Here is a 15,610-nt window from a genome sequence, read left to right as displayed (position 1 = left end):
ATTGCCTGTCGTAATTTCTCGATCGCCGATCGACTCGCGCATTTGTCGTTTCGTCACTGGTATCGCGGCAGAGGCGGGGGACCGGTTTCGTCCTGCGCGAAAAATAAAGAAAAAGCGAATAAGTATCTCGAGAAAGCCGTGGCGGTGTTGAAACATCGAGGGGGGGCCGACGATATCCTTTACCCGGTGCAAGTTGAACTCGCTGCACCGTCATGCGGATAAACGTTTCGCAACCGCCACCCGCTTCGATTTTCGAGTCGAGTTATCGCGCGAACCGTTCGTTTCGCCGCGATTATCGCGGAACGATCGCTACATGAAACGATTCATATGGTGGCTTTGCATTGACGATGATTCTCATTGACACTTGGGATAGGTGATACTCGATTGACGTTACTGGAGAACTGTCAGCGCTTAACTACAGGAACAGTTGTCTACATTCTATCACCTGCTTGAGAAAATAAGACACAATTTGGAACTATTTCGTTTCTATTCCCCATTGCTCTTTTATTTTCTATGTTCAATATTGGTCATCATTTATACCTTCTAACTGCAAGGAAAATCAATAAGGTGCAGTGAAGGATACTAGCAGAATATAGGCAAGTCCATCTTGCTACAATACCTAAAATAATGTAGTATTTCAAAGAAAATATAAGTGTTGAATCAACTTAGACTTGTGACTCAAGACAACTGTACGAACCTTATGGAGAGAATGGAAAGTGGATTCTCGAAACCACTTACAAGTAGCCACATTTTTATTTCCCTCTTAGAAAACCCCCAATAAATAGAAGGATAATAACATTGAAAATACTGCAACAATTTTTTATCGATCGTAAACGGCGCTCAAATGTCGTGTACTCTGAACGTCGGTGGAGATTAACCTTAAGCGTGTCCATCGTTCCCTCGGTTGCGCTCGCTACCGCGAAGGTCACGCGGTCATCGCCATCTTCAACGCTGACGACGATGATGGTGCATCATGATCGATCTAATTGTCGGTTGTGACGCGTCGTCCAAAAAACAGCCGTTTCACCGATGGGTTCCGAAATGTCAGGAGGCGTTGCGTGGGGAAAAAGAAAGGATTTCGCAGGAATCGAAGAGAAAGGAAGAGGGGGAGCGTGTGCACCAGGGGGCAGAGGTGCACGCTCTCGACGTTGCGAAATATCTGGTCGTGGTCGGCTGACTTTCGATGAAACTCAATCGGCGAAAAAGCTACCTGTCCTGGCTGAAGTTAATTCTCGAAAGCATGGAAACCGGGTTTCTTGTCGACTTACCCGTGAATCTTGGGAAAAATTTCGGTCGAAGAGGTTGTTATTTAAGAGTCGAGAAATATAGGTCTGAGTACTTGGGATAGTTGCTTACTCATATCTTATTTAATCTTTGAATTCTTCAGATAAGTAGGATGTGATCAAGATTTTAGGAGTTCTAAAATTTTGAAAATCTCAATTTCTACTCAAAATTATTAAACATAGATCCAAGCTTTCCAGTCTCATCATTTTTACACCCCTCTGCAAGGTGTTTCGCAGAGAACTTCTGCACATAAAATCTATTATAAACTTCTATTTGCAAAAGTAATCTCTCAAACCTATCAAATAATAAGTACCAAAAACTCCCATTAAAGAATCCTATGTCTCCACAAAATATCAATATTATCTTCGCGCCATTAATCCAACTTCCTCCACAAACAACGTCCCTTTACATTGAGGTCGCAGTACAAATAAATCTCCGTCGCGACGCCGAAGACGCGGCGCGGCGTCTGGCGGCTGGGTATTTCACCTCTGCTCCCAGGAGGGATTTCCATTACGACCTGGAGAGGAACGTTGAAAAGTTTCCGCGAACGGGTTTCATCCTGGGCCATTTGCCGTTTCGCCTCGTCCAGTGCACAAAAACGTCAGACACGGTAATGCCCACTGCATCCCTCGGTGCATCCAAACGAGATTTTACTGCAGTGACCTTCGCTGCACGCGCGGCCACTCGAGCCACGCTTTTATAACCCGCTTTCGCGGGCCTTAATCACAGCCCGCAGCTCTGAAAGATTTATTTTTGCGCCGAGGATCGCGGAGGCGGTCGTTATTTTCGCGCCACGCAAAATATTATTCTGAGTTGTCACGAAACACGGGGGCGTTGGAAAGTAAGCGGGGACACTTCCTTGGGATTGATTTTTCGCGCGGAAATAATGGGAGGTGTTTGCTGACCAATTTTGGGGTGGTTTACGTTTTGGGAAGCATTTAGAGAAAGAAAATAGATGTTTCTTATGTATACAAATATTTGTATTTTCTTTTTGCGTTAATGCATCATTTTTTAATTTAGGATTCTTCTTTTTTTAGAGTTCTGTTTTATTTTGAGTAGTCAAGGACTCACTATCTTAAATGAAAATTACGTCATTTATGCAACAAGACGTTTGCATCGTATGCTTCAACGATGTTTACCTTTCTATTATATGTTTCGACGATTTGGAGGTCAAGGAGTGTTTTCATGCAAGGCGTCGCGGCGATCGATCGACCGTGTAACGGCTAATTGTTAATTAATGAGACTGCGTGATTGCCTCGCGACACGTGGGAAATCACGGCGCGACTACTATGGGATGTATGGAATTTTTCATGAAGGAACAACCTTCTATCACGCAGAAACTGAATCACGTAAAGCAGTATCTTTCCTTAATTGAGGAAGCATTTGCTTTCCTGCTTGAATAGTTCCTTATACTCACACTTCTTAGACAATATTTATCCTGAAAGGATTGTCTTAGTGGAGAATTCAGTTTATTGAGAATTTTTTATACAAAGAAAATAACTCGTATTTAAAACCACTCGAGGTGTAGGCTTAGGGTACCGCCATACACCTACTATTCCTAGAATTAAAAATCGCCTAGCGTGACGCCCTCTAGAATAGCTACGCCCCCCGAATGTGGCGCCCCCTGTCAGGAAACCACACAAAAATAATCACACTAAACATGTATAAGCTCTCCACAATTCTTCATGAAACGAATCGTCATCCGCCAACGAAGCTTCCCTAACACGCGTTACACGCTAATTCTCCAGAAGAACGGCCCATTTACACGCTCGTGCCCGCTCCAATTTCGCCGCGTTTATCGGGACCAATTTCGCGGGCGGTCAGCGAATAAATGCATCCGCACGCGCGATCACACAGAGCAAGGCTGCCCACGAGATTATCTAACGCTCCCCGATAACAGTCGAGGCTCGCCTTTGTTATCCAACAAAATTATGGTCGGGCCAGGGATCGACAAACAGAATAGGGTGGGGGAAGGCGCGAAATTAAATTGGGCCTCGCTGTAATTCGACACATAGCTACTTCCAATTACCGTTGTTTCCCTGCATTTCGCTCGGCGGGCTTTGGGCGCAATTTTAATCGTCCTCTGTGCACCGTAATTGCGTTCCCAGGATCGTTAATTGAATGTATTGTAATTCGGATGGAACTCGTTTGAGGTTATGTGTCACTCTTGCGCGCGCGTTAAATGCTGTTTGGGAGGATTTCAATTATGACGCCCGTTTTGGCTATTCATGGCTGCGTTAGTTCGTTGTCTTTCAGGTGAACGTGTATAAAGAGAAATATTTTCTCGTTATGAGGTCTTCCAGTTCTTTATTGTCTCGCTTGGAAATGATATTACCCTCGGAAAACGGTAGATGAGTCCAAATAGACCGAAGAACGAGGGTTAATAGGCTCTTTATCCATTAAAAATATTAACACATTGGAGACCAATGGCCCACTCGTTGCGTCAGAAGCTAGCTCTCGAAACTTACATTACCCAGACACTGTACATATTTATTAATTTACATTGCCCCACAAACAAAGTCTAATACCAAGGAAATCATTACATTAAATTACACACAAAATTCGCAACAACCCGCCTAAATCCCCACACCCCAGTCCTCCACACTTTTCCCAATATCCCTTCCCATCTCTTCTCAAATAAAATAGCAGAACCTCCCTCCCCAGCGAAGTCAGGATTCAATCATAATGAACCAGCAAAAGCCCCAACCGAAACGTCAGCCTGAGAGGCATTAGATCCTGCTTACATATCCTACTTAAAGCGACTCAGGCAGACAGATAGATTAGATGGACAGGCGGAGATATATACGCGTCTATGTCTTCATGTACCCGCCCGAGGGCTCGGTAGCCGTGGCTACGGGTACATGGAGAACGGGGTATATGCCAGGCGGCCGTGTCACGTACAGACACGGCAGGTACACCATAAGCTGTTTCGTAATTTAATGCGACCTTATTAGCGGGCCGAAGGCGCACGAATAACCGACGGCTGTTCTGATTCCAGCAACTCTCCTTTCCATCCACGCAATCCAGCCATGGAGCGGCGGGCTTCACGTTCAGCCTTTCCGGTAACCAGGACATCGAGGGTCCTCAGGGTGGCTTCGAGTGCATCCAACAGACCGGCCCTAAGTGAGTGTGTTACAATTTTTTTTCGGTTCGTCTCCTTCAACGCCTCCTCTCGACGCGTGCAGAACTTGCGTGCCCGATGTTATCGCAAGCGGACGCTCCAGCCCTCCTTTTTCCCTCGTTCAACGAGTTTAGACGCGAACTTGAAAGCATCCTCGAGCCAAGCTCGAGGAGAACAGGTCTTACACTCGTTGCGTTTCTTTTTCGGCGGATGTCTGAACGATCGCTTTAACGCGTTCTGAGCGAGGCTGGTTCGGTAAACATTGCCTGAAACGGAGTATGAGAGTGTTATATTGAACACCTTTTTGTGGTGGACACCCTCGCGAGGGGGATTGTGAGGAGAGGGTCGAGTGGAGGTAGATTCATTTTTGGTTCCTTGTGAAAAAGGACTAGTGTTATAATTGTGATTTATTGTAGACATTGGATATTTTTAAAATTTGGATACCTGAAAATTTGAAAATTTAATTGTTTCAAAGTCTGACAGTTTGAGGGTCTAAAAATTTAAATATTTGGAAATTTAAAAATTCAAGAATTCAAAAATTCAAAAATTTAAAAATTCAAAAATTCAAAAATTCAAAAATTCAAAAAATTTGAATATTTGAGAATTTGGAAATTTAAATATATGAATATTTGAGGGTTTAGAAAATTAAAAATTCAAAGATTTTCATATTTAAAAATTTGATACATTTTTTTATAAATCTCTAGCAGTATTAACAGGTTAATCTAGTTTTTAAAAATTAATAGGTTAAAGTTCTGAAACCCCTGAAAGCTCACAGAAGCAGAATCGTCTAAAGATCAATTCCCAATTTATCGATTTTTTTATCATACTTTTCTCTGTCCAGGAGCCTGGAAAGCCTTGGCGCATTGCCGTGCAAAATGCGGATACAGGCGAACGACGACGTGTACGAGACAACCAGGCATCGAATGGCCGTCGCCGAGGAGAATAACAAGAACAAATGGTAAGTCACCCTTTCGAACGCTTGCCCTCATCGATCCCTAGGAGAGAACCATTTTTCTTTCAAACCTGCTCGTTAGAGACCCTTCCTTCAGACACGTGCTATTTCGAGGCTACTCCTGTGTCATATTCAGACGCATCCCTACTCCATAAAGAAATAGACACTCCTGTGCTATTTATTACCTCTCCATTTATCAGTATACATACCAGCCAATTACAAGTGCTAAATAGAGAAAAGAATTTCTCCCAAATACTTAAAATCAAACATAAACCACAGTATTAATATCTAGCCAGCTTCAACTCTTCCTCTTTTATAATTTCTCTTCTGGCTCACTATTTACTCTACCACTTCTTCACTTTCGAGCTTCTCGTACGAAGTCCAGCAAGGTTGAAGTTCACCAAAAACATCCATTATCCCCTCGAACCTGAACGATCGCCCCAATTTCTCTCAAGCGTTGTCGGTAGAACCCAGAGACTCGTAGAACACAGCGATACGGGGGAAGTCGATCGGGGTGTACTAGGGAGGTCGACTAATTTGTTTAACATCGTGTCACGGTCAAGGTCAAGAGCGCCTCACAAGTGCAACTTCGTCACGAACCTCCAACCCTTCTCGCTTTTGCGCCACGGAACCAGAGACTTACCAGCGTGGCATGGTTCACGCGAGCTTGAATTACATAACGGGGACGAGCGGATTTCCACTGGTCGAAGACAGAGAAGGAGAGCGACTGAGCGAGAGAAAAAAAGAGCCGATAATTCTGTAAATTCTATTGGCGTCTCTGTGGGAGCATTGCACTAGGTGAGCGCCGTCGACCAGGCTTGAACCGTCGTCGGATGACAGTATTATCTAGCCACCAGCACGTCGGTTACGTAACAGCGCGTGTAACCACAACAAAAGCGATAATGGGCTTCGTCGTTCGGTGGTGCTCTTGCGTCAAAGGGGGATCGATTAATCACTTTTGCCGTGGAAACATGATTCGATGGATTACAGGCTGACGCAATTGGGAAGGAACCAGAGACGAGCACCCTTGATGGTGTCTGATGGGTTGGAGTATAATGAGCTTGTGGGAGGGGAAGGTTTGCTTGTGGAGATTGAATGGGGTTTTGAACATTATTTCATGGCATGGGATATGGTTTTTTGGAAGGATACCAGGAGAAGTTGGGAAATGGGCGTTAGGTCTGTTACTTTTAGAAATTAGAATTAGATATTTTAGACATCTTCGAGGGTGTCTGAAGGAAGGGTTGGAGGTACGATGAGGATATAGAAAAAGGGGAGGAGTTAGTTTGTGGGCTTAACGAAGATTTGGAAAGAGTGCTGTAATTAAGGATCTGTCTTTATTTAGAAGAGGAGCTGAGGAACTTATTCTATGGTCGCTAGAGAAACTACTCACTCGTCTAGGGGAAATTTAACAGAAAGATCTTATTATTCTAGTGAATGATGAGAGAGTATTATTCGACTACTATAATAACACACTCATACTCAATTTACTCTTCACAAACTGGAACCTTATTTACATATTTCATTACCTTACGAATATTACACCATAGAAGCTATATTCATTACTTGTGTAACAACGCTCTCAAGTGAATTGATCCGTTTAATCAGATCTTGGGTTTTGTAGTAAGGTTATAGGTACTATTAAGATGAGGAAGTACCCAAACAGTCAGTATTACCAGTTATTGGGTTTCTCAGTGGTCTTAAAAAAAATTGATTTGGAGTATAATAATTGGATTCAATCCTCTATCAGCATTTTAAAAAATCAAAATAATATTTTCAAACACTCTTAAACTTAAGGCAACTAGATTCAACCCTTCCACGAATACTTACCTTAGAAAATGCAGTACTTCCATGTAGGCAAGATGATCATTAATTAATGCCCCAGAATTTGCTTTCCTCTACTTTTCTCAAGATACAAGTAAATGTTTACAACGTGTTTTTTAATCGAGCTGTGAATTATTTTCAGCACGAGGGTTATCAAGGCAAACGGGCCGGATATCGGTCGCAAGGTGAAGGTGAAAACGTCCGGAAGGCCCATACCGTCTCCATCGAACTCGAGGCATCGGGAGTCGACGAGCATTCCAACTTCCGGCAGTCAGCCCAGACTGTCTTCCTCCTACAAGCCAGCTGTTAGCAGCAATCCGCCAGCAGCCAGGAATCAGCCGGAGAAAAAGGTCTCCGACGTGATGCGTAGGCCGCTGAAGTAAGCTTCCACGCCGATAATAATGCTAGATGTCGTGTACCGACGTACAAACAGTCTCCTTGACGCGTCACGAACTTGCTAACGGCCAAATGAAAGATGCGCGAAACGTGTAACGGTACCACGAGACAAGGCGACCGCTGAGAATTGTAATTTTGATCAGTCCCACGCGGATTATGAAAGAATTTGCCATTAACCATGAGAAATTACCGTTTCACGGAAGATCGAAAAAGAAAATGGATATAACATTTAGCTTCTCCTGAAGATTCCCTTGGAAGTGTAGCAATTTCATTAGAGTAGACTCATTTGAAGTTGAAGAGCTCATTTAAAAATTCTAATTAAGTATAAAGATGTTGAAGGTTGATTACAGTGATAATTAACGAGTCCTTATTTCTTTTCACAGGGAGAGGCTCATACATCTCCTTGCTTTGAGGCCATACAAAAAGCCTGAACTGTACGACCGCATAAACAGAGGTAAGGGACAACTGAGACGCTCAGTGATACTGCAAGGAGTGTTTGAGTTAGGTTACTTAATGGTGATTCGTTTTCAGAGGGTATCAAAGAACGGGAACGTAGCATCATGACGACGATTCTGAAGCAGGTAGCTTATATGAGGGACAACACGTATCAATTGCACAGGTACGTCTGGAACGACGTGCAAGAAGACTGGCCTTACTACACTGAACAGGAGAAAGCGATGCTGAAGAGGAGGAAACCTCAGAACCTTACTCCTCCTGGCTCCAGCGATGGTGGATCCAGCGGTAATTATACCAGTTATATGCATTTGAAATATATGCTACTGGTGAAGGTTTGGAATCATTCCTAAATTAAGAAAAACGAAGGGGCTACACATGATTTATGGATTTTTTCAGTGTGATGAAATGAAGAATTCTAGAAATATTATTGAAAGCACTAATTTAATTTCAAGTCAAAAAATACTTTCCAATACAGTATAAGTTTAAGAAGAATTAAGCAAGTGATTCCATGCTTTTGGCCTATAATGCACAGTGTTTCCTTATTATAGATTCACAGCACAGTGGCGCATGTAGTAAGAGACAGTCTTGGAATCAGCTTTTGTTCAGGATAGTCCACTTTGACCTTATCATACCTGTGAATGACAGTGGACGCGAGTAAAGATATTTTTTTATATTCATTGAAGCTATATCAAATTACTGATTATCCTCATATTCGCTACAAATAAAATTGTATATACTATTCACTCGTTCTTGACTCCGTACCAGGAAAATAATCTAATACGTTCATGAGTCATTTAATCTGACCAAAGTCAAAAGCAAAATAAGCTGAGGAAATAATTCCTAGAAATAGGAGAAACTCCAAGAATCTTATAATAAGAAAATACTGTAATACTGAAAATACAACACTGAATTCTCCACTAATGATTCCTGGTTCCAAATGTATTAAAATGAAACTGTCCGTACTACTCAATTTAGTTCTTCACACACGTGTCTACACTTTCCAGGTAGCGGACAGTCGCCGAATTCCACTCACCCAGGTTCCCCGCCCGCCATCACGGCGCCACCCCCCTCGTTGCTGAGCTCCAAACGACCAGCTCCGAACTACATCCAGGGTAACGATGGCCTACCAACGAAGAGACAACGGATATCCCGCATCAACAGGTCGGAGCCGATGTCTGGCTCGTCGATCGGCGTGAAGAACGGAAGGACGGCTGGTAGTGGTGGTGGCAGTAGTAGTGTCAGTGTTCCCAGTGTTGGAGCCGGTGGTAGTAGTGCTAGTGGCAGTGGTGGTGGCAGCGGTGTGGTTGACAGCTGGGACCAGAGGCAGCATCAGCGTGACCGCCGTGGCGATTATCGGCCGGAAAGAACAGCGAACAGTGATGTGCTACGAGGTGGTGGCAGCTATGGGAGCAGCAAACCGTGCTTGACACCCACCAGTGACAGTGAGGAGACCAGCCAGACGGTTCATCGCGACGTCGCGATCGCCGGCCCACCATCCGGGAGCAACGCCAGCATCAACACGATCAGCAGCCATAATTCTCATAGTAGTGTAGGCCATAGTAATTCGTTCGGCGGGAACCGTCACCATCCCGCCAGCAAATCGTCGACCTTGATCGGTGCTGATGCCAGCGGCAACGGGGATCACACGGTGGTGCGTTCGTCGGTGCCCAGTGTCGTGGTGACTGACGGTGGTAGTGCAGGTAGTTACAGTGCTAGTAGTTCGAACGGGATACTCGCCGACAGGAGAGATAGGAGCGACAGGAACGACAGGGGACGAGGAGGAGACAGGGATAGGGACTCTAAGAAGAGAAGCAACGGGACTAGCAGCAACTCTTACAACGACTTGGCTAGTTCTGATTACACTGGTAACGAAGATAACACTGTTACCACGTCAACCTGTAACTTGGACTTACCGGAGAGTCCTAAATCGTCGGAGTACCCGGACTACCTCACGTGAGTATCTTGCATTTTATTACTAGACTGCGGATGTTTATACAAGATTCCTATCTTTATACACAAAATTAGAGAAATGGAACTTAATGAAAGACTTGTTTTCTCCTTCAAATACTATAAAATGTACTGCTCATAACGCAGAAAATGGTTCCTGGAAATAATGTGGATCTGATTGGTTCCAGGGAATATGTTCTGAGCTATGAACAATATTTGTCTTTCGATAATTTCTACCTTTTTCTATATTAAGTGGATTCTATAATTGGCATAAATACATAAAGGTTCACAGTTTATTTATAATACAGAAAGTTGGGATGCAATATTTATTTTGGTAAATTGATTACAGGTTCTACACGACAATAAGCAGCGCGGAACAGAGAAGACGTTACAAAGCAGAGTTTAACTCGGACTATGAAGAATATCGAAGGCTGCATGCTCAAGTTGCAAAGGTATCCAGACGATTCACGCAGCTCCAGGACCGATTGAAACAAGAAGAGGCCTCTGGAAACTGGACAGAATATCAGGTACTATGTTATTCTGATCAGAGATTTATGGCTTCCACGACTTGGCAACATATAATTCTCACTGTCGTGGCTTTCGAGAGTAAGTTATCATTTGACCCTCTTATGAAGCTAACTGCAATGTTGGCGAATCGGTGGGAACACTTCCAGAAAGACAGGGCTTACTCCCGAAAGCCTCAAAATAGTGAGAACTGTATATTATTCTATATTAAATGAAGCCTAATATTAAATTTAGCTTTACTTTGTTCCATAATTTATTTTCAAATTCTATTAACTCTGTTCGTTTTATTCTCCACAGGAAATAAGGCGGCAAATTCTCCACGAGTATAACGAAACGAAACGGGATCCTGTACATATAGAGACAAAACGCCGGTTTCACTATCTGCATGAGAAGCTGAGCCACATCAAGCGGCTGGTACTCGAGTACGACACGCAGAACTGTGGCGGAAACATGATGACCACGTCCAGCAACAGCGCCGATGGTAGCAACGAGATGAAGGAGATGGACATTTTGCACTACTGACACAAACTGAAAGGGCCGCCTCTTGTCCTCCACCTTTTCTCGATTGTCGGTACGCTGCTGTCTCCGTTGTCGCGGAATTTGCATTTTCTCGGCATGCTGTTGTTCCAAGGCTGATCGTCACGGTCCTACATGGTTCCTGGGTTCCATCGCCGAAGGTGAGAGATGGTTGCTCGCATCGCATCGCAATGGGGGAAGAAGAAACCTTCACGCAGTAGCGAAGCCCGCGGGGGTCGAAGATTTCCTCGTTCGACATAGGCACGAGACTACTGTGATTTCTTCGACTCGCGCCGCGTCACGCCTCCGCGCGTCTACTTTTGACCAATGGTTAACCACTGATGAAGGCTTTACGACAATCGGTACGTTTGAAAAAAAAAAAGAAAAAAAAACAAAACAAAAAGGGAAACGAATAAGAAAACAGTCCATCCGAAAAGAGAAAACAAGATTTAAAAAAACGGGCATTCGCGGAGCGTCAGATAAACGCGAGCCGAGAGTCTACCGCGTTGAGTCTGCACTCCGACGATAGAGAGGGGAAGATGATTTACGGGGAAAGTTGTGCGAGAAGAAGGAAGGCAATGAGAGAAAAAGAAAGCAGTAATTAAACTCTACTACAATAAGTTACTTACCGTGCGCACGTCCAAGTGTGTCGTCCAGTTTAAGAGTACGTAGAATTTAATGAAAACAAAAAACAAATGCGAATGCGAGAAGAGGGTCCAAAAAAAAGAGGTAGTAAGGGCTTAATCACGTGCCACGTCCGGAGGAGACACTACCGCTTCTTTTTTCCGCCGGAAGGAAAAAAGAGGGGAGACTAGCATACACAGACTGTCCACGAGCCGCCGCGCGCGGTGCTCGCCATTTTCTTTTCTTATATTCTTCTTCTCTCCGTTTCTTTCCTTATTATTTTTCTTCCTCTTCCTTCTTCTTCGAGAAAGAGTTCAGTTGGATCAATTTTTCCGCAAGAGAGAGAGACCATTATGCGTCTGGCGCTTATGCGTAGGAAAGGAGATCCGTTTCTTATTTCTTCGTTCTTTTTTTCCTCTTCACCGACGCGGCCGCGGGCCGCCATCGACTGCTAACAATGTGGCACAAAACACGGCGAATATCACGCGAAAGAGAGAGCAACGTAACGAACGAACTGACGAACGTGTTTGTTAAGTACTCTTCTTCGTAATTACCTGCCATAAAAGTGATATAAGGGAACCGAGCGGATCGAACGATCGCGCTCCGTTCAACTGCACACTTCGAAGAATGCGCGAACGATAGCGGGACTTGTTGTTAAAGTTTTTAAGGGGCCCCATCGATTCCCTTTAAGTCGATTCACGCGATCGCTCGCGGTGATTCCGGTTGTGTATATCGTACGCTAGGCTAGACACATTTTTTACCGTGTTTCGAACGTATGTTAGTCATTGAAAGGAAGAATGCTCAGCGCCATCGTCATCATCGACACTCTGAGAACGGTTTCGCAACGCGAACGTACAGAAACGAATAAAAGAGAAAAAAAAAATACAATTATATGGAAGTATCGAGATATTAAGGCGGACAGGTTTCGTAGGTAATTATTAATTGTCTGCGATAACGCGTAGTAGTGTACAATGTGTACAGGTGCGCCACTTATCGCGCAAGAATATCTTCTTCGTGTATGATTCTTCTTACGAATATTATTAACATGAATATTGACACGTTCACAGTCCTCCGACCTTGTGTATAGGTCATTGTGCGATTGAGATTATAGAACTTTCTAACTCTTTTGAATTCATCGATGTTGATGTTTTTTCGTTAGTGTTAATGTTGAACTGTCAGCATGGATACTTTTAACTATTTTTAACTGAGAAATTGATGTTACTGTTTTCAAGGAGAATGATTTTTTCTTTGGAATGAAGGTTTTTTTGTGTTTAAGATTGGTACTTTGCTACATATTTTATACGAGGCGTTTTGTTACACATTTTTAATTCGGTTTTTACTTTAATTTTGTAACGAACGCTACATTGTTTTGTACTACCATTTAATTAAGCTTGTTCTGTATTCCACAAGTTAATATTCTCTTTATTGAGTCATCCCATAAGTAATGTCACTTAATATTTATTACTTTATTTAATCACTGGAATGCTCTTCTCTACTTTATACGATTACCTTCCAATTTTTGATAACATTTGAAAATTTATCTTAAAAAGATTGCTACTTTTTAGCACCTAAATATGAGCGACAGTACTTATAGAATGACGTAATATTCTTCCACGTCTTATTGTTCCCTCTTGAGACTGATTGTTGTTTTCTTGTACGAATAGAGTTCTTTATGTATTACCATATGCAATATACAGTTATATATGATAATACATACCGAATTCTGTTAACATAATTAGATATTATATAACGAACTCTATTATCATATATGACAATGCATAATATCTAGGAAAAGAACTATGTTCGCTCGCTATCGAGGAGTGTATCTCTTCTCAGCGGACGCACCACCAGACTGTGAACGTGTTAACACTATTATCAAATCTATTACATTATTGTTCGGATAGGCTAAGTAAATAGGCATACGCGAAAGCTGCGTTAGAACCTAGTGGAATGAAAGATGAGACGAGATATTTAGGTTGTATTGAGCCGATGTTTTCCATTGAACGTATAACGAAGAGTTTATCGCGTTGATGTTTTCGCTATCGTTTGAATCGTTCTGTAGCGATTGATTTCTGATCTTTCTCTTTTGTAAATGGACGCGTAGGCGGGATTTTCGATGAAAGCTTTACGAGAGTTTTTATTGATGCCGTTCCACACGACTGCGTTTCTTCTCGTTTCTACAATCGATCACACACGATCGGCTTTTCAATTCGTGCTACGACACGCAAACGCCTTTCCCTCGAGAATTTGATAAATATTTGCATTCGGTCGACAGTGTGCTTGAGGTGTTAGGATGAACAGAAGTGAGGGGACGATAAAGGAAGGAACTCGGTGTGCATTGATCGAGATGGAAGAGCAAATATTGCTTCGAGCTTGAGAGATGTTGATTTCTGGGCGAGTTTCTGTTAATCAGACGATCATAACGATAAGATTTTACACTCTTGCGATACGGATGTCGGTCTTACGGGCGCCATTTGTTTTTGCTCTGCAACGCTTCTCGCCTCAAAGGAAAAAATAAAATAAAACGCTGCATTTTGTCACTGAAGTTTTATCGTGCGCTGTCATTACCGCGCATTCAATTCTCTTTTTTATCCGAATACCCCTTGCGTTATTTATAAAACGAGTTTCCTCGATACACGATGTAAGTTCCAAGCTCGCATTTACAGCGACTAATATGCTGCTTCAATGATTGGTTGCATCGTGAAACGATCTTCTGTCATTAAACTTGTCGAACATCTTTTTAAAACACCGACAATTCAAAATTTCGTTCTATTAGTTTAAGCTCAGACCGACGGTCGCCTAAGTTATTATTAATTTTATCTCGTTAGCAAGGAGCTGAAGCATAGAAAAAAAAAAGCAGAAAGTAAATGAGAATGTTTTCACTGATTTTTTGAGATTCGTCGCATGTGTTTTCCGTATCACTTCTCTGTGCAATGTGTCTGTTTGTTTTGTTCTTTTGTTTGCTATGTTTATCTGTTAATCAAGCAAAATTTCGTAACATTTAGAAAAAGAAAAGTGCATTTTCCATCGAACGAGAGAATCTCGATGGCTTGGCTTTCTTTGTCGCAAAGGGAAAGGGATTACTGAGCGCTTCTGGAATGCATGGCACAGTGTTGACAAAAGTATTTTCTACTTAGAACCGCAACGAATTCAAGGAGTACGATGCACACAGAAAGGGAGCGTGTCAGGATAAATATTCTAACATATTTTTATATATATATATATTTAGAGAAAGAGAGCGAGAGAGAGCGAGAGAGAGAGATAAATATATCTATATAAATAAGTAAATATATAAATATATATATACGATTAATGAAAATCTATCTCTGTGTGTGTGTTCATAGATAACGAGAATTGTAAAATCGATGATGTCGGAGTATATATTGGGTTGTAAATTAACGGTACAGGAATTGGTTAATATATTTTCGTTGTTACGAGTCTAAATTTTGTAGATATAACTTATAAGTATCTTATCATTTTGCTCATTTTTTTCCTTGCATTTACAAAACGACAAAAAAAAGTATGTAATAAAAATGATGAAATATTAATTTATGCGTTTCCTTTTATTCTCATTCTTTGTGAACACTATGCTTTCGTGCGTGAACACAGGTGAACGACACGAGGAAATGCAAACGTCCAAGGCTCGCCAAAAATTGATATTGCAGACAAACGAAAAATAAATATGCATGAGGGGAGGAAAAATGATCCAGTGATTTCTTTCAACACTGTCATGCTGTGCCATACATATCCACTTCGATGTTCGATGGTTCAGTAAAAAACAATTTTAATGCAAATGCGATTGGTTTTCCAGATAATTTAATAAAAGAATACTATTCTACTGGTACGTACTAAATTCGAAATTTTTCCAATACTAGACTTGGAAAATAAGAACCGCTTGAAAAGTTGAACTGTTTAATCGACCACTCAAAATAGATTTTTTTTATAGTTCAGGCTCTTTTCACAAAAAT

At 42.2% G+C, this 15,610-nt stretch overlaps 1 protein-coding gene across 1 annotated transcript in view; it reads left to right on the top strand.

Moving 5' to 3' along the window:
- Su(tpl) (Suppressor of Triplolethal) overlaps positions 1-11,039 on the top strand; it is a 122,782-nt gene extending 111,743 nt beyond the window's left edge. Inside the window, exons 3-10 of the mRNA XM_076375323.1 lie at positions 4,283-4,407; positions 5,247-5,363; positions 7,321-7,557; positions 7,958-8,028; positions 8,106-8,315; positions 9,035-9,983; positions 10,327-10,504; positions 10,800-11,039. Of these exons, the coding sequence (XP_076231438.1) occupies positions 4,283-4,407; positions 5,247-5,363; positions 7,321-7,557; positions 7,958-8,028; positions 8,106-8,315; positions 9,035-9,983; positions 10,327-10,504; positions 10,800-11,024 (2,112 nt within the window). The 3' untranslated portion in view covers positions 11,025-11,039. The remainder of the gene's footprint in view (positions 1-4,282; positions 4,408-5,246; positions 5,364-7,320; positions 7,558-7,957; positions 8,029-8,105; positions 8,316-9,034; positions 9,984-10,326; positions 10,505-10,799) is intronic.
- Positions 11,040-15,610: the final 4,571 nt, after the last annotated feature.

The sequence above is a fragment of the Calliopsis andreniformis genome, chromosome 3 (assembly GCF_051401765.1).
Source record: "Calliopsis andreniformis isolate RMS-2024a chromosome 3, iyCalAndr_principal, whole genome shotgun sequence".
Lineage (NCBI taxonomy): Eukaryota > Metazoa > Arthropoda > Insecta > Hymenoptera > Andrenidae > Calliopsis > Calliopsis andreniformis.
This window is presented reverse-complemented; position numbering and strand designations above follow the sequence as displayed.